At 34.5% G+C, this 26071-nt stretch overlaps 1 protein-coding gene across 1 annotated transcript; it reads left to right on the top strand.

The window, feature by feature from the left end:
* The first annotated feature begins 4389 nt into the window (after positions 1-4389).
* LOC139874776 (cationic peroxidase 1-like) lies at positions 4390-25512 on the top strand. The gene is made up of 4 exons (XM_071862175.1): positions 4390-4415; positions 10555-10615; positions 10843-11008; positions 25127-25512. Exons 1-4 carry the CDS (start codon positions 4390-4392, stop codon positions 25510-25512), a joined length of 639 nt encoding a protein of 212 aa, XP_071718276.1.
* Positions 25513-26071: the final 559 nt, after the last annotated feature.

The raw sequence follows: 26071 nt of genomic DNA, 5'->3' as shown, positions 1-26071 counted from the left end.
CGCCACCACGACCCACCACTACCACCACCCACCATCACCAACCACCACCACCACCCACCACCACCACTACCCACCACCCCTCACCCACCAACTACCACCACCCACCATCCATCACCACCACCCACCACCACCGTCAACCTCCACCACCCACCACCACCATCAACCTCCACCACTACCACCACCACCCACCCACCACCAACCACCCACCAACCACCACCACCCACCTCCACCACCACCACCACCCCCTACCACCACCACCCAAACCACCACCAACCTCCATCACCACCACCTCCCACCACCACTAACCACCACCACCACGACCCACCGCCACGACCCACCTCCACCTACTACCTATCACCACCACCACCCACCAACCACTTACCACTACCACCCACCACCATCACCACCACCACCACCCACCAACCACTCACCACGCCCACCACCCACCGCCATCACCATCACCATCACCAACCATCACCAACCACCACCATCAATCAACACCACCGCCCACCACCCACCACCACCAACCACGCACCACCACCCACCACCAACCACCACCCAACACCAACCACGACCACTAACCACCACCCATCATCACAACCACAACCACTACCACCCATCAACCACCAACCACCACCACTACCACCAACCACCACCACCCACCACAACCAACCACCACCACCACCCGCCACCAACCATCAGAAAAACATGTATCAATCATCTAAAAACATTTATCATTCATCAAAAAACAATTATCATCAGAAAATTATCATTCATCCAAAAATGTTTATCATTCATCAAAAAACGTTTATCATTGATCGAAAAACATTTATCATTCATCGAAAAATAATTATCATTCATAGAAAAATATTTATCATTCATAGAAAAATATTTATCATTCATCGAAAAACATTTAACATTCATCGAAAAACAATTATCATTCATCAAATACTTGTCATTTCATCAGACAATTATCATTCATATAACATTTATCATTCATTAGAATAAATTATCATTCATCTAAATTATTTTTCATCAAATTATCATTTTTTAAAAATCGGTTACCATTCATAAGAAAATAATAACATTCATCACAAAATGATTATCTTGTATTAAAATATTTTATATCATCAAACGTTTTAATAGAGTTACAAAAGTAGTAGAATTTCAAATAGTTGATATAATATGATTAGTTTTATATAAAAGAATAGGGCATTCCGAGAATCGAACTCGAGACCTCCCGCACCAAAAGCGAGAATCATACATCTAGACCAAATGCCCAATTATCAAACAATTATCATGCATCTAATTGTTGTCATTCATATAAAAAAACACTTATCTTTTATTAGAATACGGTTATCATTCATCATAATGCTATCATTCATCAAACACTTCTCATTCATCAAAAAACAGTATCATTCATCAAGTATTTATCATTCATCAAAATACCCGATAATTGATAAAAATACCAAATGAATGATAAAAGTAACTGATGAATGATAAACGATGAATGATAAAAGAACGTGATAAATGATAAAAAGTACCCGATGAATGATAAAAATATCCGATGAATTATAAAAATTTTCGATGAATGATAAGCGAAGAATGACTAAATAACATGATGAATGATAAAGATGAAGATGAATGATAAAAAGAAGGTGATGAATGATAAAAAATGAGGTGATGAATGATAAAAATTAGGTGATGAATGATAAAAAGGAGGTCAATGATAAAAAAAGATTTAATGAATGATTAAAAAGGATATATTGAATGATAAAAGATTTGCAAAAAAATGAGGTGAAGAATGATAAAAAAAAAACAAGATGAATGACAAAAAAGGAGGTGATGAATGATAAAAAAAAATGAATAATAAAAAGAGGTGATGAATGATAAAAAAGATATAATGAATGATAAAAAGGAGGTTGAAATAATAAGTTTCCGGAATACAAATAATAGAAAAGTATTCAGAATAAAAGTATTCAGAATTGGAATACAAATAATAGAAAAGACCAAAATATAATTTCCAAATAAATTTCAGACACATATCACCACAACTATTTGATTAAATTAAAATTTATTTAAAAGCAAAACTTCCTAACAATCGAATAAGTTGTTAGGATAGAACAGTTGAAGCTAAAAGACATGAAAACAAATCATTGAATCGTGTATGATCAGTTCCAACAAATCATATAGACACAAACGAATAACATTTTAATCACACAAAGAACACTATCAAGTATATAAATTACTTATTGATTTTAGTCCAACAAATTTCCATATGTACTAAAAATACAGAAGGCGTAAACAAATGGCATCTAAAGTCATGCAACAAACACTATCAATTACATCAATTACCTACTGATTTAAGTCCAACCAATTTTTATGTATGCGCATAATACAATTTCATAACAGCACATAACAAAGATGAACTAATTATTGAAATAAAAAGCAGATCAAAACAGTCTTATACCTGCCTTATAAAGACCAAACAACTCTAGTCTTCTTCCTTTAGAGCAGATATGAACAGTCATTGACCGTTTTCTTAGTGCCATTAGTCCGTTCTCACAACAAAACCCAAACATAAAAACAGGATATTCACAACAACGAAGACTCCATAAAAAACAAAGCAAAGATAAGAAAAAAAATCAGCACCTTAAGTTACACAGAGAAGATAGTCGACGAAACAATTACCGCTTACAGGAAATCAAAACCTCTAAAGTCAGATGATAATCGCATAGACAAAAAGCCACAAATCTAAAACCCTAGGATTAAATCTAAACCGCTACCGCCCAAAAAATAAACCGTTCGAATGATGGTTCTCCCACGAAATCGAAAAACGCGATGGTTGTAACCTAATCGAAAACCCTAGATGTAGATGTAGAGAACACTCGGACCTGGAAGAGCGAGAGAGAAGAGGAAGAGAGGAACAGTTGATTTTTTTTTTTTTTAATAGATGGTCCTGATGTCGTTTTAGGTGTTTTTGAGAAGAGAACGACCAAATTTCAGTCACCTATTAGTACATAAGGATAATAAGGCGATGAATGATAATAAAAAAAATAAGATGAATGAGAAAAACTAGGTGATGAATGATTAAAAAAATTTACATTTATCACCTCATTTTTATCATTCATCACCTCATTTTATATCATTCATTACTCACAAAGTTATCATTCATCTTGTTTTTAATCATTCATCACCTCCTATCAATTATCAATTTACAAGAACAATCAAATAGTCTAATTGAAGCACTTGCCTACGTAAAAGCTAAACGAAGATTTTAACTCCACATCACATGTTTGTTACTTATATAAATATTCAAAGAATCTGTATTCATGAAATTTGAAATGATATAACATCCAACAGTAAAACACAAACTCGAAACTTTAACTAAGTACAAAAACACATTCAATATACAAACTTGAATAGAAAAAAAAAAGTTATTCAATAGTATGTAGTGTAACAGTATTCAACTAAAACACTAGTAATGAAATGAACTACAGATTAATTACATCCTATATCCACATATACAACTATCTAACTGTAAATCAATCAATCTATAATTCTATAAGTAAAAACACTAAACTGTATTTGTATATTCTATCCATATCCAACTTAAAAGTATTTTATTATACACTCAAAATTATCAAATAAACATAACAGACGAAACACTAAAAGCATAAAGCTTGTAATCATCAAATAGCTTATAGATACAGTAATAAAAAAGCAATTAAAGTAAAATTAAAAGATAAATTAACCTAGACGTCATAGTAGCTCCATCGGTTGAATAAAAGTATATCGGAGCGAGATTTACCGTCATCAACAATAGGTGCGACCTCCATTTCTTATACTTCTGGAACGAACTCTATATTATATCAATTCGCAATTAGATAATCATCGTGAGATAAAAAAATGTTACATAAGATATAATAAGTAAATTGATTGATTGAAGAATTAAGTAAGCGGTATACGGTTATCAAACCTTGAATCCTTCATACTCTAGTCAGGTGTTGGTGGAACGGCTGCACCGCCATCAGCGGCAGATACGGTAGCGTTAGTTCAGGTATTAGGTTCCATGGAGATGAAATTTGGATTTGATTTAGGTTTTTGGGACTGCCATTGACGACGGGAACAAACCTCCTTTTTATTTTTATTAAGTGCTTGTTATAATTCAGTAGGGCTTATAACTACAAAGAGAAAAAAAAAAGAGGAAGGAGAGAAGAAATATTGATATTGATATTTCAAGAGAAATGGTGCACCTTAAATGGTTACCATACATGTCTATTTATAGTATAAAATATTACTATGCAAGAAATATAATAATAATAAAATTAACATCCAATCTAGATATTTTATAACACAATCTAGATATTTTATAACACTCCCCCTTTGATGACAATTTTATTTGAGAATAACTAGTACTGCCTCGTTAAAAACCTTGCTAAAGAAAACTCATTGGGATAAAACTTTAGCTAAGGGAAAAAGAGTGCAGCATAAAGTTGACTCCCCCTCAAGTAGGCAACGCCTGAGTTGTTACATCTTCTGAACATGCCTCATGCCAATATTATGAACGTGTGTTCTGAAAATAGCAGTTAGCAGTGCTTTGGTATAAAGATCAGCAGAGTTGTTGATTGAACGTATCTCATTTTAATCTGGTTGTCTTTTACGATATCTTGAGTATATGAGAAAAATCTGAGGTTTTCATCTGAAACTGTATCATCTAAATCTTTTATGTACAAGTTTGGCCCTCGTGATTTGTCTACAGTCTCCTTCATGGTTTGTTCAAACCGTTGTTTCAGTTCCTATTCCCTTTCAGTCTTTTTCTGAGCCTTACCAATATACCATTCTTTTCCATCAAACTTATGACCGTTAAGACCGTTTATAGTTTTAGCGCCTCGTCAGCATTTATGTTTTGTTCTGTCATTTTTGATACTCTTCTTTCATTTGTATTATGTAAGCTGTATTATCTTCATAGATAGTTGTTACGCTTTTATAGCGTTCTAGTCCACAAGAATCAATAATGATTTGTATCATTGATCTTAACTAAAATCATTCCCGAGTAGCTTCATGTAATGCAATCACTTCGGCATGATTTGATGATGTTGCAACAAGTGTTTGTTTTGAGAACGTCATGATATTGCGGTGCCTCCATTTAGGAATACATATCCAGTTTGAGATTTAGCTTTATGTAGATCGGATAAATAATCTGCATCTGTATAACCAAACAAATCTTGTTTCGAGTTGTTAGGATAAAATAATTATAAATCAGTAGTTCCCCGAAGGTATCAAACTATTTGTTTGATCCCATTCCAATGTCTTTTGGTAGGGGCTGAGCTGAACCTTGTCAACAAATTAACTGCAAAAGAAATGTCAGATCTTGTATAATCTATAAGATACATAAGAACCTCAATTGCACTAAAATATAGAACTTCCGATCTGTTAAAATTTTCATGATCTTCGCAGGGATGAAATAGATCAGTGTCAATATTGAGTGATCTAATAACAATGAGTTTGTCTTTAAAAAAAATGTTTTAAAATCTTTTCGGTATAAGTTGTTTGATGTACAAGTAAACCATTAGGCATATGCTCAATTTGCAATCCAAGGTAATACTTGGTTTTTTCAAGATCTTTCATTTCAAAATAATTCTTTAGAAGTTGAATGATTTCATAGATCTCTTTATTTGTTCATATGATGTTAAGAACATTGACATAAACAACTACGATCTCATATCCGAACATTGTTTTTATAAAACATACGTGCAAAATAAGTTTATATTTATACCCTTTTTTTATCAAGTAGTCATTTAATCGGTTATACCACATACGTCCCGTTTGTATAAACCCACTTAGAAATCTTTGTGATTTAATGGAATATATTCCCTTGGGTTTTACATTAGATGCTTATGATACCTTAACCCTTTAGGTATATTCATATATATCACTATTAAGTGATCCATACATATAAGTAGTAACAACATTCATGAGATGCATTTAAATAACTACCAGGTTGATTAAGTATCTAATAAGTAATTGTATCCATTACAGGAGGATAATTTTTCCTCCTAATTCATTTCTGGTCTTTGTGGGAAATATTGAGTTACAAGTCTAGTTTTGCCTTGTAACTTCATTTGCACATTTCTTTTCGGATAAAAATTCATTTGTATCCCATACGTTTCACATCTTTAAAAGTGATAACGATTGATCCGAAAACTTTTCTTTTATCGAGCGATTCTAATTCAGCTCTTATTGCTCCTTTCCATTGAGCTCAATCATGTCCATTTTGTATATTCAATGACAGATTTTAGTTCCAGATCATCATCTTTATTCATGATGTCATTGTAACATTATATGAAAATATCTCATAGAGATTTTAGTTTCATTTCGGTTCCATAATATTGCATAATTTATCGCAATTTTAGTATTTACATTTATCAATATCCTCTGCAGAAGGAATATTGATTTGTGGTTCTTCTTGAACACTTTCTCTTACCTCATTATCAGCTGATTTTCTTTTTCGAGGATTTTTATCTTCAGAACCAATTGATCTTCCACGTTTGATGCGTGGCAAAGACTCAACAGTGACATTATTGCCAGCTTTTGGAATTTCAGTTCGAGCTGGAGCATTTATCGCTGGTATATATGATTTAGTCACTTTTTTATATCTGTAAATGCATAAAGTAATTAATTTGCAAGTTCTTGCATATGCATTATTTTTGAACTTTCGTTTCACATTCTTTTGTGCGAGTTCAATATACCTTAATTGATGTTCACATCATGAAGCATCATTTTATTTTTTATTTTTATTTCTCCCCCTAATCTAGGGAACAATGTTTTATTAAAATGACAATCAGCAAAACGTGCTGTAAAAACATCACCCATCATGGGTTCAATATATCTTATGATTGAAGATGTTTTATATCCAAAATATATTATCATCTTTCTTTGAAGAACCATTTTATTGTGTTGTGGTGATACAATTGGAACATACACTGCACAACCATTGTTTTAAGGTAGAAAATATTTGGCTCTTGGCCAAAATCAAGTATTAAGTGAAAATATTTACGACTTCCACATGGTATAATGCGAATTAATGTCGCAACATGTAAATTTACATGTCCACATATAAATATTGAGAGATTTGTACTCATTATCAATTGTCTAGTTATTAGCTGTAAGCGTTTATCTATTGATTCAGCTAAACCAATTTTGTGTATGCACATGAGCAACTGGATGTTCAACAACAATCCCTGTAGATATATAATGATCATTAAATGCTTGAGATGTTAACTCACCAGCATTATCAAGTCTCATCCTTTTAATGGTGTAATCAGAATAATGTGTTCTCAATTTAATAATTTGTGCAAGAAACTTTGCAAATGCCATATTACGGCTTGATAACATACAAATATGAGACCATCCGCTAGATGCGTCTATTAGAACCATGAAATATCAAAATGGTTCACATGATGGATGAATTGGTTCATATATCTTACCTTGAATTCTTTCAAGAAACATTTGTGATTCTTTTTCACAATATACTTTTCATTAATCACCATATGTGCTTTCCATTAATCACCATATGTGTTTTTTTTTTTTTTTTATAAATCACCATATGTGTTTTTTTTTATCATATATCCTTTTCACCATATACGCTTTTAATCATATGCGCTGTGTTTTTCACCATATGCGCTTTTAATCATATGCGATTTTCATCATATGCGTTGTGCTTTTCATCATATTCGCTTTTTATCATATGCGCTTATCATATGCGATGCGCTTTTTATCATATGCGCTTTTTTATGTGAATAGTAAATTAATTAATTTCGTTTTACTATTCATATGAATTAATTTAGATTTACTATTTTGTTAATTGAGTAATATATATATACATCATATACTTGTGACTCCGAAGGCTCAAATGAATTTGACCATATAGTTATACGTTGTACCTTGCACATTAATTTTCAGTAGAAGCTTTAGATGCATATTATTTTCAGTAGAAGCTTTAGATGCACTTTTTTTTTAATCACCAAATACCACAAACACTTTGTTTGCGTTTGTTCATAGTCATCAATGAAAACCATTTTCTTTAATTTTATTTTATACAATAAAATTAACGCATCATTATTCTTTTCAAAAACAATAATCTATTGTTATTGTTCACTTGTGCCATGTTTAACAACAAAAGTCAACAACCTCTGTCTTGTTTGTTGTGGCAACCAAAAACAACCTTTGCTTTTGTTACCGAGAATTCAAGACCAAAAAACAATTAATTTTTAATTAATCTTTTATCAAAACCATAAATGATTTTATTGATCTACGTTGATATGGCCATAAAGAATTGACGGCTGACCTACTTTTGTAAGTGTATTTCGGCTATCATCCCGAAAACGCACAACGACCTTTTTTTTTTTATGAACTATTTGTTTCATATCTAGCTTAGGCAATTATTGTGAACATTTGGTCCCTATAAGAGCATTTATTTTTTAGACTTTTAGTTGATTTGTACTTGTCACAATTAGGGATAGCACCCGCGGGTCGTGGATGCAGATCCATTGGATCCATCACCCGTACCCGCGGATTTTTTTAAGAGACATCCAATTGAACCCTTGTTCGTTGAAACAATTTGACTATATTTTTACTCCCCATTATTAAACGGGCCATTTTGATGCACACTCTTAAAAAAATAATTTGTTTTTTAAGTTTTATTATTCAACTTCCTTTTTTCAACGGTCACGTTTTTAACAAAACATTTGACAAGTTTGGAAAAAAGTTTTTTATTGATTATCATCAAAAGTTTTCTATTGTCACTCTACTGGATGGAATTATGGCATACAACCAAAATTGCAACCCAACACTACATAAGAACAAAAAGGTTATTTTTAATTAACATATGTATATGTGTTAAACTAGGAATAATAATAACTTATTTTAGAAAATTAACATAAGATATGTTGAAACATTTTTGTCACATTTAGCTCATCAAGTCTAATACTTATCATTGATAGATTTTATCACGTCTAGGAGATGTTTACTTTTTTCTTGTATTAAGTCCTACTTTCATTTACCTTTGTTTGGGAAAAAGTTTTTTTTACTTTGCTTTCCCCCTTTCTGTAAAACTCATTTAAACACTTTCTTTGTTTTTTTTTTTTTTTTAAAAACTTCCTTTTTTTTACGTTACCCGTAAATTATAAATATATAAAAAAAAACTTTTTGTTTAAATTTTTTTCTAATTTTTAAAAGGCCACTTGACCAATTTTTTAATTCTTTCACAACACCTGATATCGTGATCGTGACCTTTCACCAAAGCAAGAGATATTCTTGATAAACTAAACACGGACTCGTGTTTGAAATTGTCGGCCACAAAAAAATTCATTTGATAAAAGTATATATTTTTTTAGTTATAGAAGGAGACCACTTCATTTTCAATACTTCATTTTTGACAAAAAACTATTCCATTTTACCATCCCTTTTTTTCTTACTTTAACTTTTAAGATATACTTTTAATAAAAATACAAACTACTTTTTCTTATTTTAACTTTTAAGATTTACTTTTAATAAAAATACAAACTACTTTTTGTATTTTAACTTTTAAGATTTACTTTTAATAAAAGTACAAACTACTTTTTCTTATTTTAACTTTTAAGATTTACTTTTAATAAAAATACAAACTATTTTTTTATTTTAACTTTTAAAATTATAAATTTAAGAATAAACATTAGTATGCATGAAATAAATAATTATTAATTGCATAAGTAATCATAAATGTTAGATAACATATAAAGACCCCGTCGTATTCGTATTGATCGGAATTAATCTCGACCCATGGTACCGTGTTGTCAAATGACGTGTTGCGTACATAAAGTACCGTGTTGTCAAATGACGTGTTGCGTACAATTATGAGGTCTTATTAACATAAATATAAATGTTAGTGAAGTTAATAAGAGTTAGATTACAGAAAATATAATTCAGGTGGTATAACCGACCATATATAACTTAAATAACATAAATATAAATGTTAGTGAAGTTAGTAAAAGTTAGATTACAGAAATATAATTCAGGTGGTATAACCGATCATATATAACTTAAATAACATAAATATAAATGTTAGTAAAGTTAGTAAAAGTTAGATTACAGAAATATAATTCAGGTGGTATAACCGACCATATATAACTTAAATAACATAAATATAAATGTTAGTAGTCCAAAATTTGATATATTCGAGTCTGAAAATTATTAATAATTTCATACCTTGATTAGTGATTCGTGATCGTTTGAGATATCTTTTAATTACACTAAGCTTTTCGTGCTGATAACGTGTTATAATTCAGTAGGCTTATAACTACCTTTAATGGTTATAAGAACAAAGAGAGAAAAAAAAAGAGGAAGGAGAGAAGAAATATTGATATTGATATTTCAAGAGAAATGGTGCACCTTAAATGGTTACCATACATGTCTATTTATAGTATAAAATATTACTATGCAAGAAATATAATAATAATAAAATTAACATCCAATCTAGATATTTTATAACACAATCTAGATATTTTATAACAGTGCTTTATTAATTATTAAACTGATTTACAAAATTACCGAATTGCCCCTCCGCGTTTTTCATGTAAAATTAGACTTTTTCTAAATGTGAGCCCATTCACTTATCCAGTTTGTACCTCATTTAGTGCTTAGCTATAGATTGAACTAATATATATATATATATATATATATATATATATATATATATATATATATATATATATATATATATATATATATATATATATATATATAATATATACCAGTTTAATTACTAATTATTAAACTTGCTCATTTCTTTTTAATCTATAGCTTGGTGGACCGAGTTGGAAACTTTTATTTGGTAGAAGGGAGTCGACAACGGCAAGCACAAGTGCTGCAAATTCTAACCTCCCTACACCATCTTTAACTCTTAGTGGTCTCATCTCATCATTTTCTAACCAAGGTTTCACTACAAATGAAATGGTAGTACTATCAGGTGAGTTAAATTAGTTATATACTTATAAAACATGATCGAATGACGCCAACCATTGTAAATAAGCTAGCTTATTGGTTAAGGTCTTGATATTTCCACAAGAAGTTTCAGGTTTAAACCTTACTAGCATCATATACGAAGATGACCAATCTAAAGAGTAGAAACGGTCACAAGATTACTACTCAGTTAGATTGAATACATCCGAGTAAAAATATTCAATCCAATTGTTTGTACATATAAGTACATAAATCATAATTTCTACAAAGAGATTCGATCTCACAATCAACAAGTCGGTAATTGGCTTTCTTAGATACCGTTAGACCAACCACGAGAAAATCTGTAGACGCTGGGAGAGGATCTTAGAATCAACCTAACACGATCTAGAGGCGGAATAACACTAGAACGAGCTTAAACGAATATCTATGGGTTTTCGGGTTCGTACGAGTCAAACCAAGATTAGATCTTGATAAACACGAAGCCTAGACTGACATTCTGTGGTATTTGGACATGAAGTTTGAGAGAGACCCGACCTGGAACTGTTCTTGTATGTGAAAAATATTCAGAGTGATTAACCAAATTAGTGGAGATTAACTTGGCTTAAATACCTCAGTTCCTATGTCGGTCAACTGTGGTTGACAGTCGGTCGACTGACTATGTCAGTCGGCCGACTGTCGAGTAACATTACAGATTACATTTAAACGTTTACAAATATAAAATAACAACTCGACAATCAACGTTTAACAATATTGCAGGTTACAACATGATCAAATAAAACGTTAAAGTTCATGGAACTAGGGATTACAAAATATGCACTAACAAACTCCCCCTAAGACCTAGTTCCTCATAAGTCTTCGATCTGCTTCAATCTCTGTACGGATCTGTAACCATATTGTTCAAATAGCAAACCTTTGCAACACGAATTTACTGTTGTGCTTGAACTCTATTTTCTGGCCTGTACAGCATCCGATTGTAGTACAATGTGAAGATGTCAGCTTCACAGCAATTTCTCAACCAAACGGGATCTAAAACCCGTATCGAGTCCGTCTCATCTTCCTTCAATTTGTCCAAAACGATGACTGCTTCTTCTGAGCGTTCATCGTAGTACCACCAGCGAAAACGTGGGCTAAAGTTCTGCGGCATTTTCATCACAGGAACCTTTCTCATATAATTTACTGGCTTGTATTTAACAATCTTTCTCCGTTCTCCCGTTTTCTTGTTTGTTCGATAAGTGATCGTGGGAAATTGAGGACTGAATCCCTCAAAGTTCTTTGACAAGTACGATCGTCTTATCTTCTTGCAGACAATATTAGGAATTCTGTCATAATCCCTATATAACATCTTGAGCCTAGCCACCTGCATAAATTCAAAGTACGGTAGAGTCGTAAACTCGAATCCATGTTTGATGTAATCCACTCCGTACTCCTTCTTTATTGCGTATATATTAAACTCTTTGATGTAGGCCCATGCAATGATTTGTCCTTTAGCCAAAAGATTCGCCGGCCTATTAAAGTAATTCATCCATTCAGGTTCCGGCGCTGGCTTCTCACAATATTTTCTGATCCTCAACAGGATCTTCCATTCAGCTTCTAGAACTTCTATCTTTTCTTTATTTATTTTGACCGGTAAAAACCCTGGAGGCAAATCTTCGGTCTTTTCTTTTTCTTCGCATTTACAGTTTAGAAGCTCTTCATTCATTTTGAAGTAGTCTTGAAACGTAGGTAGATCTTTATCGTTATTACATTCGTACTCCGGAAAATCACCTATTGGTTCATCTTCAATAATTACTTCATCAAAATCGTTGTCTTTTTCATTTCTTACGACAATTTCCTCAAAATCATCACTAGAATCGTAACGATTCTCAAAAGATGAGCTAGTAGTTACGTCAGCTGAAGTACTTGCTTGTTGCTCTTGACGCACTAGCTCGGTCTGCTCCTCAGCGCTTAGATCCGGCGGGATCTCCCCTTCTTCTAAATCATCAAATACAACTGAGTGATTCAGACGATCCTGCTTTGCCAAAAAATCACGTAAAGAATAATCAATATTTAGAGGAATTACTGACAGTGAGTTCTCGCTTGTGCCTTTAGCAAGATCCAAACCTAGCTCATCCTCGCCTTGATCGTTAAAATTACCAAAGTCTATATCCTCCTCGAGATCAACAGCCTCAATATCGAAATTATTTTCCCACTCAAGCACCTTCGACAGTGCCTTGTTCGCTGCAGTCTCGGCCTTTACAATCAGCAAATTCTGAGCATCAAACTTAGTTTGTAACTTCTTCATTTCAACCTGTTGATCTTCAATCTGCTTGGTCAGTTTGGCAATCTCAGCATCCTTTCTTCTCTCTCGTTCATCAGCTTTTTCTTTAAACTTTTCAAATTCAGAAACCATATTTACAACCTTCTCGCTTAATATAGAAACCGCAGCATCTTGTGTAATAACAGTCGTGGATGCAGCAGCATGAACTCCTGTATCAGTTTCAGCACGTATTTCTTGAGTAGCAGTAGCTGAAGGTTGTCGTTATGGTTGTGATTGCTGTGATTGCTGTGATTGTCGCTGTTCAGTAGCTGAAGACGACTCAGTCCTTTTTGCCTTCTCAATGAATCTTATTCGCCTCTGCTTTGGCTTTGTCGTAACTGAAGGACCTTCAGATTGTTTTCGCTTTCTCAGCTCAAATTGATCAGGATCAAAGTCATCTCCTTCATCGTCTTCATCAACCAGTATCTGTTCAGTTGTAACAACTGGCGGTGGCTGATTAACCTCTTGATCGTCTTCACCAACTGCGACGATATCATCTTCATTACCAGACGTACTGTTCTCATGACGACATGCAACACCTGGTGGACATACATAGTTTTCATTTGCGAGGTGGCCAACCAATCTCTTGAATGGTTCATCCGGACCTCTCTTTTGCTTGACTCGATTGAAAGTCAAGTCATTCAGATGATTCAGCTTAATCTCATCCTCCCAAACCTTATTCAATCCTTGCACTTGTTTTTCAATCATCACCTGCAAGAACCTAGGAAACATTAAGTGGCTTTTCTTTTTCACGTTCACCAACATGCTTCTGAAAATCACTTCAGAGAAATTGAAATCCGCATGAAGAACTAGAGCTACAAATATCGAGCTATAAGTCTCGTTCAGCTCATCAAAACCGTCTACCATTGGACTCATGCATCTCAACAACACCAAAGTTAGGTATTTGTATTGATGACAAAATCGAGTTCTCTTAACAGCACCTTTCATCAGATCACCAGAGTATCCACATCTTACTAGACACCTTCGGACCTTAGTTCTATTCAGTGTGACTGACATAGAATCATTATCTGAAAAACCTAAGTCTTCACGAACTGTCTGTGCCAAGATTTTCACAATTGTACCACCAACGCTGCTTCGTATCACCTTCCTTCCTTGTTCAGTGACAATAGAAGCATTGTTCCAGAATTCTCGTTGGTGCGAGTAGTATGCCTTGCATTCTAGGGTGATTGCAGTATAAATCCTGGACCTTTTCAAGAACTTGATAATATCAACGAAGCCTTCCTTTGCTTCAGGTCCTTCCTCGTTTAGACATGCCTCTAGATTGGCATTTTCGCTTGCCATCAGGCCTGGAAGATTCTTGGACAGAATCACCTCTTCCTCATGTACGTCTTCGCTCATTAGACTACCCTGTTGAGCCATTGATACTGCTATACAAACATATATACAATAATCGAAAAGCGTTAAAAAAAATTAAGAAAATTACAAGATTTAACAGTCGGTCGACATACAATATAAGTCGGTCGATTTTCAAGGACATCCACCGACATATAGATAAATCGATCGACTTAGAAAGTCGCCCGACATACGGTAAGTCGGTCAATTTTCAAGGACAATCGGTCGACTTATCAATCGAAGCAAAACACAGATCTAAGCACAAATTCTTCGATTTTATGTTGTTTTGTCTCAATCAATGTCTAATACAAGTACAGAGGAGGCCGATTTATAGTATCTACTAAACAATTATCATTTACAGGTCCAAAATAACACAAATTGAATCAAAAAGAAAAGTAAACAAGAAACTTCTATAACTTTCGATTTAGAAGGAATTACCTCGATTGGATTACGGCGCTGGAATCATGAAACAAAGTTGTATAAGAAAAACACGATCAAAAACTTCTCCTTGCAAAGTTTGAATTTTTTGGTAAATCAACACAATCGCACGAAATAAAGAACATCGGCCGTCTGAGGTCTTTTTATACCCAGCTCGACAATCGGTCGACTATGTAGTTATGTCGGCCGACATATGTGACAATCGGTCGACATACGTGACAAACGACCGACATATGTGACAAACGTCCGACATACGTAACAAACCAGTAAGTCGGTCGATTTTTGTTCAATGTCGACCGACTTATATTACAAATCGGTCGACTGTCTCCTCCTAAGTAAAAAAAAATTATTTATCGATACAGAAACCCCGATAATTCCCTCTATTCACATCCACTGGCTGATTTTACACGCAAAATATTTTTGTTTTGAAGACTTTAACAAGTTTATGATTTGAGATGTGTAGTTCGTTTCTTTTTGACGTCGAGACACTATTTGTAACTTCAAGGAAATATACACATATTCACATAAGCAAACAAATAAAATGTTTTTGTATTTTTCAAAATAAATATCAACACACTGAAAAATGTTTTTGTAGTTTTTAGGATTTTAAAACTTATCACAATAACAATGCAAATGAAGTACAATTCATGTCAGAAAGTCAATGATCAAGGTTAAGAAAGATCCAAGATTGTATGGTATAGAACATGTTATTTACATGAAGCATTTTCTGTACGTCATAAACCTAAGGAAGCTAAAATATCAAAATGTTTACAGGTTCAATTAACATTCAGACAACAGTATGTACACAAAATTTCACAAGTAAAAGCAAATACTACCAGAGAAATTGATCTTAACATGGTATCTATCTTCATTAACCTTTTACAGACTTTCCTCTTAGACATTTTGATGATCAAGTTAATTAATTACTTTAACATATTGCTATGTTAGATTCAATCACAGACTCGGTCATCAATGTGAGATCGCACGATTTTTTAGGTAGTCAATTGAGCACAAGTCTATTGACGCTTTCCGTTACCACAAACACATACGTTAGGTCTAATTGAACAGGAAGGTTCTCATAGTAATTTTGGAATATCCCTGTCAGCCATTAGCTTCTATCGTAACGTATACTTTTCAATTCATATGATTATGATGGATCTCATAGTATATTTAATATTCTGTCAATCGTGCAATCTTTTATGTAACCAACTGCTATCAATCTCATTCCTTCTTTATTATTAAAGTTATTGGAGGAAACAGAATGAAAGACGTAGCTTTCTTAATAAGTGAGTATTCAGAATATCCCTCTGAAAACATCTTACGCTGTCTAGGCCTTAATGGGCACAGTCCCATATCACAGACAATGATAATAAGTCCAATAGAATGGTTTTGTTGAAGTATGAATGATTTAAGTTCTTCTTGGTAATCTTCACACTCATTAGTATTCTTACAAAGACTTCTCTTCTCGATTTCATCATTATCTTGACCTTGATATTTTCGTCTTCCATGATTTCACTTCTATTTTCATGATATAATAACTTGATATGCAATGTGCCATAATTTTTTTTTTTTTTTTTTAACAACACATTGCAGTCTTGACTTTGATTTAGTTCTAGAATTGACTTCCTTGCGATGAAAATCTCTTTTCTTCATTTGTGTAACAATTAACTTAAATCATTCATTCATGGACTGTCTGTAATATAGAACCACACTTTTCAACCCGTTCACAGGAAAGACACTCTCATTGAGATAAACTTACTATTTTGGAGTTTAGGTACGATTCAAGAATTAAAGTTTGATAGAAGTCGGTATGCACAGTCAATCAGAACATTTTCAACGCTTATTGATCGCTTGAATATCCCAATTAGTCGTGAGACTCAATGGTGCAGCAATTTGGAATTTGCTTGGGGATATTCTACATCATGTGTTTCTAGATTATACGTCATGATAGGGGATACCCTCACCTTTTGTTGATTTCCTCAACAATTTTCTTTAAAGTATGCACCTGTGGTAATTAAGTGACTACCCTCAACCGCTGTAAACCTTTCCATGAGTTCCTTATCAAGATATTTACTTGATTGTGATTATGATCATCTCATTCTATGATTAAGTCCGTATCCCATTTTTATTTAGATCAAACTCGTTTTTTTTTTTTTTTTTTTTTTTAATATCCGATGTTGTGATGTTGCATTCATTACTCCCCCTAAAATACTAAAAATCTAAAATCTTTTTGGTTTTTGGATTTTAAACACACGGAAACAATCAGAAAGAAAAGAAATATAATCACACAGTATATACAGCTATGCATGCAGAACACATAAAATGAAGTTACTCTTTGGTCTCTTCGTCAGGAACGACATCTGACAATATTTTGACACTTAACTCAGTTAACAAGAAATCAAAACGTGGTTTATCAAAAGCTTTTGTGAAAAGATCAGCCCTTTGCGTAGTTGTGCCAATTTGGACAACATCAATTAGCCTTTTCTCATAACAGTCTCGAATAAAATGGTATTTAATCCCTATGTGTTTGGTCTTAGAATGATTCACAGGATTTTTTGTAACAGCCATGGCAGCAGAATTATCAACAAAAATAGGAGTGTTAGAAATATTCAAACCGTAGTCACGAAGCTGCTGTTGTATCCACACAACCTGAGATGCACAGCTTGCTGCAGCAATGTATTCAGCTTCACAAGTGGACAAGGCCACTACTGTCTACTTCTTGCACTGCCATGTAACTAGTCTGATTCCAAGGAATTGACAACCTCCTGATGTTGACTTAAAATCTTTCTTGCATCCACCATAGTCGGAATCACTATAAGCTGTCAGTACAAAATCATTATCACAGGGATACCATAGGCCCATATTCGGAGTTTGCTTTAAATAACGCATAATCTTTTTCACCACAAGCAAATGATGTACATTCGGATTTGCTTGATAGCGAACACATAAACAAACTGCGAACATGATATCAGGGCGAGACGCTGTTAGATACATCAACGAACCAATGATGGCTCTATATAAGGTTTGATCAACCTTATCACCTTCCTTATCCGGTGTAATCCCGTGATTCACCGATAGCGGCGTCCTTGCAGGACGTTCATCTTCCATTTTGAATCTTTTCAGAATATCTGATACATATTTTGTCTGATGTAAAAAGATACCCTGATTTGTTTGTACAACCTGAATACCAAGGAAGAATTTGATAGTTCCCATTGAACTCATCTTGAACCGTTTCTGCATTACCTCCTCAAAATCATCCACCATCGTCTTATCTGTAGATCTAAAGATAATATCATCCACGTACACCTGTACTAGCATAATATGCTTGCCCTTTTCTTTGATGAAAAATGTCTGATCGATGACACCTCTTCTGAAACCATTATCAATCATATAGTTGGACAACGTACCATACCACGCTCTTGGAGCTTGATGAAGCCCATACAGTGCTTTTTCTAGACGATATACCTTTTCTAGAGAATGTGGATCTGTAAAACCCGGTGGTTGCTTAACAAACGCGGTCTCATTGAGAGTCCCGTACAAAAAAGTGCTTTTGACATCCATTTGATAGACCTTGAAGCCTTTAAAAGATGCGGATGCCAAAAATATTCGAATTGCCTCAAGTCTAGCCACTGATGCAAATACTTCATCATAATCTATATCAGGGATCTGTTGATATCCCTTCACAACCAGTCTAGCTTTATTTCGAATTACAATACCTTGCTCGTCTTTTTTATTCTTCCATACCCATCGAAGCCCATAAGGTTTGCAACCATGAGGTGGAGTCACCGGTTTCCATACTCCTAAATGCTTGAATTGCAAAAGCTCTTCTTGCATGGCATTTACCCAATCATCATAAAGAAGAGCTTCCTCAACAGAATTTGGTTCAATTTGACACACAAAGCATGAATATGCATGTAAGAAGAGTTTGCCTGACCTATTTAGTGAAGAATAGAAAGCTTGCATAACATTTTCAGTTGAATCATTCTGATTTTCAGACGTTGAGGCATCATTTGATGGTGCTCCAGAAACTCCTTTCGAATCAACAATAAAATCATCTAAGTGTCGAGGTAGGACAACTATTCGTGATGATCTACGAACACCTTCAGGTTCTGGTTGTTCTTCCTGAACTTCTACAATTTGTGGCAGATTATGAACACTTTCACCACTATCTATAGGTTGTGACTCCTCTTCAGAATCAGATCCATCATAAGATAGATCATTTTGATAATCACCGGATTCTTCATCATCTTGAACAAGTTGTTGTTGCGGCACTGTGTGATGTTGTGGTGCCGTTTGTGATTGCGGAACCATTTGTGATGGAGACGTCTGCATTTCATTCAGCAATTTTTCAATAACTTCATCATCAGTAGCAACAGACGGAAGACCAAAAGAATCAAACAAATCTTCATAATCAAACTGCCATGAAAAACCTTTCCCAGCAGGAATAGCAGCATTTCTTTGAACATCTACTTCGAAATGTTCTTCAACACGTTTAGATATAGTGTTGAAAACTCTTTTGTTTGGATTCCCATAACCAAGAAATATACCAGGAACAGCCTTAGGATTAAATTTTCCTCCAGTATCTCGTATCATAATTGAACACGGTGCACCAAATGGTTCGAAATGTTTAATGTTAGGCTTTCTTTTATGTAGCAATTCATAGCAAGTCTTTCCATGTCTCTTGACTACTAACAATCGGTTCATTGTATAACATGCTGTAGCCACAGCTTCACTCCAGAAGTTAACCGGTAAACTTGAGTCGGCTAACATAGTTCTCGCAGTTTCAATTAACGTTCTGTTACGTCTTTCAGCAACACCATTTGATTGCGGAGTATAAGCTGGACTGAACTGTTGTTGAATGCCTTTCTCGTTGCAAAAACTCTCCATCTGCTGATTCTTGAATTCAGTACCATTATCTGTTCGAGTCTTCCTAACCTTTAACTTGTACAAAGATTTCAGCTTCAAAAACAACAACTTTATATTTTCAAACGTGTCAGACTTCTTCTTTAACATCACTACCCAAGAGTATCGTGAGTATTCATCAGTCACTACCAAACAATATGAATCTCCAGAGATGCTTGTTCGATTAATCGGACCAAAAAGATCCATATGTAACAACTCTAGAGGAACAACAATTGAATGATGTTTCTTTGTTGCATGTGACTTTTTAGTCTGTTTGCCTTTCTTACACGGAAGACATCCTTCGGGAATTTGAAAACTCTTAACATTTACTCCCTCAATCAGATTATTATGAACAAGATTGTTCATCTTTCTCAAGCTCAAATGACCCATACGCTTGTGCCATGAAATTGATTCTTGTTCTGTAGCTTTGGATATGAAAGCTTGATGACCTGTTGAAGCTTTAACATGGGCTGTTGACATATCCAAAATATACAAATCTTTATTTCTGGGAGCTGTCATAAGAATCATCTCTTCCGGTATTACGTACTCTTTCTTCAAAATGTAGCATCTTTGATCATCAAAAGCAACCATATGCTTTTTATCTGCTACTTGCGAAACTGACAGCAGATTATTTGACATCTGCTTCACAAAATTCACTTTATCAAAACTAACATTAGCATTAGAAATCACACCCTGAGCTGAAATAAAACCTCCTTCATCTCCTGCAAAAGAAATAGATCCTCCATTTACTGACTTGACATTAGAAAGTAAGGACATGTTTCCTGTCATGTGCCGGGACGCCCCACTATCAACAATCCAGGTATTTCTACTCGGATCGTAGGCAACCTGCACAACAAGAAAATAAGTTAGTTTGAGATGGACACCCATGCCCTAATGGCAGTGGGTTTCTCATCGACACCAATAACTTGCACATCCATCCATTGACCCTTTGATCCTGATGGATCATTGGACTTGTCAACAACCTTTGTCTCGGTTTTAGGCTTCCAAACGGTACGTTTACCAACAGATTTCTTATAATAGTCATTCGTTTGAAAATTTTTATTCACACTTGACTGTACCCTTGTGGATGAATTAGCAATAGAATTTGACTTTGATCTATAAAAACCTTTTGAACTATTACTTGAAGTACCTATGGAACTGGAGCTAGAAGCAAAGTGTGTAGTTTTCGTTTCAGTGTCAGATTTTCTGTTTGGTGTTTTCCAACCCTGTTGACAGTTAACAGCACAATGACCCTTTTTCCCACATTTATTACAGTTTTGAGTTTCTTGAGTACGTGCTTTTGAACTCAAATTCTTATTGGGCAAAGACTGTTTCTTGGGTGACATAAGCTTCTCAACATGATGTTTCAAGCCTGGTCGACGGTTAGGATGCACATATTTAGGCACATTGTTAGTATTAGGGCTCCTTTTATTAAATAGTTCTTCAGGTGCTTGTGTAAGAACATATTCTTTATCTAGGTTGAGTCCATGCTGATACTTAACAGGTGTCTGAAATATTTTCTTTCCATTAGAGTTCCTAGTGTTTACTTGTTTTCTAGGTGTGGGTTGTCTGCTTTCACTAGCCTTACTAGCATTCAATGGATTTTTCAGGATAGTGATTGGTTTGGATTTTGGTGTTACAAACTCAGAAACTTTTTCATACTCTGAATAAGATTTACTGTCCTCCGCTAAGTCTTCAACAACCGGCTTATTGCTATCTGATTTTTCATTCTCTATAGGCTTAACACTTAGGATTTCACTAAGGCAAGAATCAGAAGGTTTATTAATGTACTCATTCCTAAGAGGAGGATGACACTCTTTATAACCTAAACCCTTTTTACCATCATTCTTGTTATAGACAGTATAGTCAATGACATATGACATTCGCTGCCAAGTGTCATTTCTAGCCTTTTCTGACTCAAACTTAATCTTAAACTCTTCCTTTTCTCTCTTAGCACATTCAAGTTGATTTAAGTACATCATTATGGCCTTTTGGTCACCTGAAATTGTAGCTCGTAAATCATGAACTTGATTTTCTAGAGTTTTGATTGTCTCCCTGAATTCCCTTTTATTGTTAAACTGAATTAAATTAGTCTCGTATAGGCCTTTTACCTCAAGATAAGCTGCTTTAACAATCCTAAGTTCCTGTTTTACTTCAGGACAATAAATACATCCTAAGGGGATATCATTCAGTTTAGAAACTATGGATTCAAGTTTAGCAATTTCTAACTTATGATCAGCACAATCGTTACATACCAAAGGAAATTCAGTTTGTACCTTAGAGTCACTTGATGTGTTTGCCATGAATGCATATTCCTTTTCTTCAGTCTCTGATTCAGGTTCAGATTCTGAACTAGAACTGGAACAGTCAGAATTACTCAACTCAACTGAAGTCCTGACATCATCTACCACAATAGTTTCGCCATCTGATGAAGACGAACTACTGTAATCAGTCCATACATCGCCATCATTGTGCATTGGGTATTTGAACTTCTCATACACTCTCTTGTTAAGAACACCTCTTCTAACTTATCTGACCATTGCATAAGTTCGCTCAATTCTTGCTTCCATCTTGCAGATGTAACACATGCATTCATTCGCAGTACCAACACGACCAGCTTTCTCTCTCTCTTGTTTCTCACTTTCAGTTTCTTCTTCGGTATTAGGCATTCTAACAACGTTAGCATGATTCTCATCATCAGCAAATACTGTCCAATCACAACCTTCGTCTGAATATGTTGCAATTAAGCCTTTTGTTTTATCATTTCTGATAGTATCACTGCTAGTTGTTTCAACTGGCACATTAACCTTTGTCTTATTATACTGATTGTGAAATGGGTTGTGAAAACCAGTTTTCTGTGGCCTGGTACATGTTCTTTTGAAGTGTCCTAACTCATTGCAATTGAAACATCTCACTTTTGACATATCAAAGCCTAACTTAGTATCTCTAGTAACACCTAAGCTCTGTTGACCTGTCCTTTTCAGAAATTTCTTCGCTCGTCTAATCACACTACCCATAGCCCAGAGGATATCCATCTTTTCAAGTTCATCCTCGTCAATCTGCTCATAATCTTCTGCTTCTAAATGAGCATTACCAATTTGACCACCAACCATTTCATTATAAGAATTAACTACCAAAGCAACTAAAGCCATATCTTCCTCTACAACTGAAAGGGGCCTAGTTCTTAAATTCTCAGTGTTGAGAACTACAGTTTTTGGCTCCTGTCTAATGGTGGACTGATTTGTACTAATAGGCTTATTTACTTGGGTTTGAAACATCACATTTTGAGCAGGTTGTAATCTATTTACAACACTATCACTAGAAACAAATGCTATTTGTAAGGGAGCATGAACATTACTCAATCCAGAAGTACCAGCTTTGTAAATTATAGGACTCTGCTGACCCTCAAGACGTTTCTTCTTGGTTTCCATATCCAAGTCCTTTACCATCAATTTTGATGTGAATTTATCTAGGGTCAGTGATTCACCAGCAGACGAAGCTCTGTCTTCTATCTATTCAATAAACGCATCCCACTTGTGTGGTAAACCATCTGTTAATTGTTTGATAGCTTTCTGTTCTGTAACTTCTACACCTAAGTTACCCAATTCAGAGATAAGATGACGATAACGAATGATTGTCTCCTCTAACGTTTCATGACTTAGAGCAGCAAACCTTTTCCATTCACTTTTGATTACTTTAGCTTTCTTTTCACGATACGCCTTATTTCCTTCTACACCTATCTTAATAGCATTTCAAAGAGAATAAGATGTTAAGTGCATTTGATATTGATGATAAATATCACCATCTAATCCCTGAGTCAATTGAGCATAACATCTACATTCTAAGGCATATGTTTCTTTTTCTATCACGCTGTAATCTTCATACTTTTTACTATTACCATCAGTACCTAAAGGCTCTTTATATTCATGTTGTATCAAATCCCACATTCTAGGATCAAGGCCTCTAATGTAATTCATAAACCTAGACCTCCATCTAATGTAATCATTTGTATTATCAAGTCTAGGAGCACGATTGGCACTGCCTGATTCACTATCAGATAGTAAAATGTTTTGAACGCCGGAAGTAATTGCCATTGCCTGATCAGACATCGTTAAAATTAATTAAGGTTGAATCTGATCCAAAGTCGGTCGACTGTGGTTGACAGTCGGTCGATGAACAGTTACAGTCGGTCGATTGTCAATGGTTAATCGGTCGAAGTTCTGTTTACATTTAGCCAAATGGTATTACTTTTCTCAATCGGTCGATGTTTCTTCAATCGGTCGGTTTATAACTAAAGTCGGTCGGTTTAGAACTAAAGTCGGTCGGTTTTAAGACAATCGGTTGAACTAACGTCATTCGGTCGAACTAGTGATAATCGGTCGAAATACATGAAAATCGGTCGATTGACACCTAAGTCGGTCGACTGTAAAAGTTTAAAGTAAAAGTATGCAAAATTCAATCCAAGACCAATTTTGACCCAAAAATATACCAAGAACTCGTTTAAAACAATTGATTCAGCAAGCCAATGCTCTGATACCACTTTGTAGACGCTGGGAAAGGATCTTAGAATCAACCTAACACGATCTAGAGGCGGAATAACACTAGAACGAGCTTAAACGAATATCTATGGGTTTTCGGGTTCGTACGAGTCAAACCAAGATTAGATCTTGATAAACACGAAGCCTAGACTGACATTCTGTGGTATTTGGACATGAAGTTTGAGAGAGACCCGACCTGGAACTGTTCTTGTGTGTGAAAAATATTCAAAGTGATTAACCAAATTAGTGGAGATTAACTTGGCTTAAATACCTCAGTTCCTATATCGGTCGACTGTGGTTGACAGTCGGTCGACTGACTATGTCAGTCGGCCGACTGTCGAGTAACATTACAGATTACATTTAAACGTTTAGAAATATAAAATACCAACTCGACAATCAACGTTTAACAATATTGCAGGTTACAACATGATCAAATAAAACGTTAAAATTCATGGAACTAGGGATTACAAAATATGCACTAACAAAATCTATATAAAAAAATTATCTGATAAATCAAAAGACTAAATTACCATTTCAAATAAAATAATATGGTGAACAATAACATGGTAGTTTCTAATGATGTATGATTAATGTCCAGGAGCACATACAATTGGTCTAGCACGATGCATTGTATTCCGCAATCGTCTCTACAATGATAACAACATAGACTCATCGTTCGCTACGTCACTTAAAGCAAGCTGTACTATTTCGAGTAGCGATGACAACAATACTTCACCACTAGATGCTTCAACTACATCATTTGATACCAGGTATTTCAATGACTTAGTTAATCAAAGAGGACTACTACATTCAGATCAAGAGTTATTCAATGGGGGTTCGACTAATGCACAAGTAACGACTTATGGTTCGAATCCGGATACTTTCTTTACAGACTTTTCAAATGCAATGGTGAAAATGAGTAACCTTAACCCTTTAACCGGCTCTAATGGTCAAGTTAGGACCAATTGCAGGCGTACCAATTAAGTTAAATAAGCTCATATGTCAAGGATAAAGGATTTAAAACGATGTTTCAAGTTGTAACTAATAAATATTTTTGTCTTCCGTTTCTACTATTTTGTTAATGTTCTGTTTTCACTTGATGGCTATTATTGAAAGTGAGTTTGATCATAGGGAGTATATAAGTATAAATATGATACTGTGTTTTAATGTTTTATTCCTTCATATTATAAATCTTTTCGGTGAAACATAAGATGGTTACGCTATGAGTAGTTATTCATTTTTTGACAATTAAATATGAATGAAAAACACATTACCCTTACATACTAATAGGCAAAGGCCGATAAACAGCACCTGCCTGGAAGGCCGTCAACAACAATCATAACAATAATACTCAATTTTATAAGCCAAAGGCTGATAAACAGCACCTGGAAGGCCGTCAACAACAATCATAACAATAATACTCAATTTTATAAGTGTGGAGTATAGTGAAGTGAGATTTAGACACCCACCCACAGATAAAGAAAGGGAGCTGATTCGTACACCACCATTTTTAGCCATACACCACTAAACGTGTATCAGACAG

Source organism: Rutidosis leptorrhynchoides, chromosome 11, assembly GCF_046630445.1.
Source record: "Rutidosis leptorrhynchoides isolate AG116_Rl617_1_P2 chromosome 11, CSIRO_AGI_Rlap_v1, whole genome shotgun sequence".
Taxonomy (NCBI): domain Eukaryota; kingdom Viridiplantae; phylum Streptophyta; class Magnoliopsida; order Asterales; family Asteraceae; genus Rutidosis; species Rutidosis leptorrhynchoides.
This window is presented reverse-complemented; position numbering and strand designations above follow the sequence as displayed.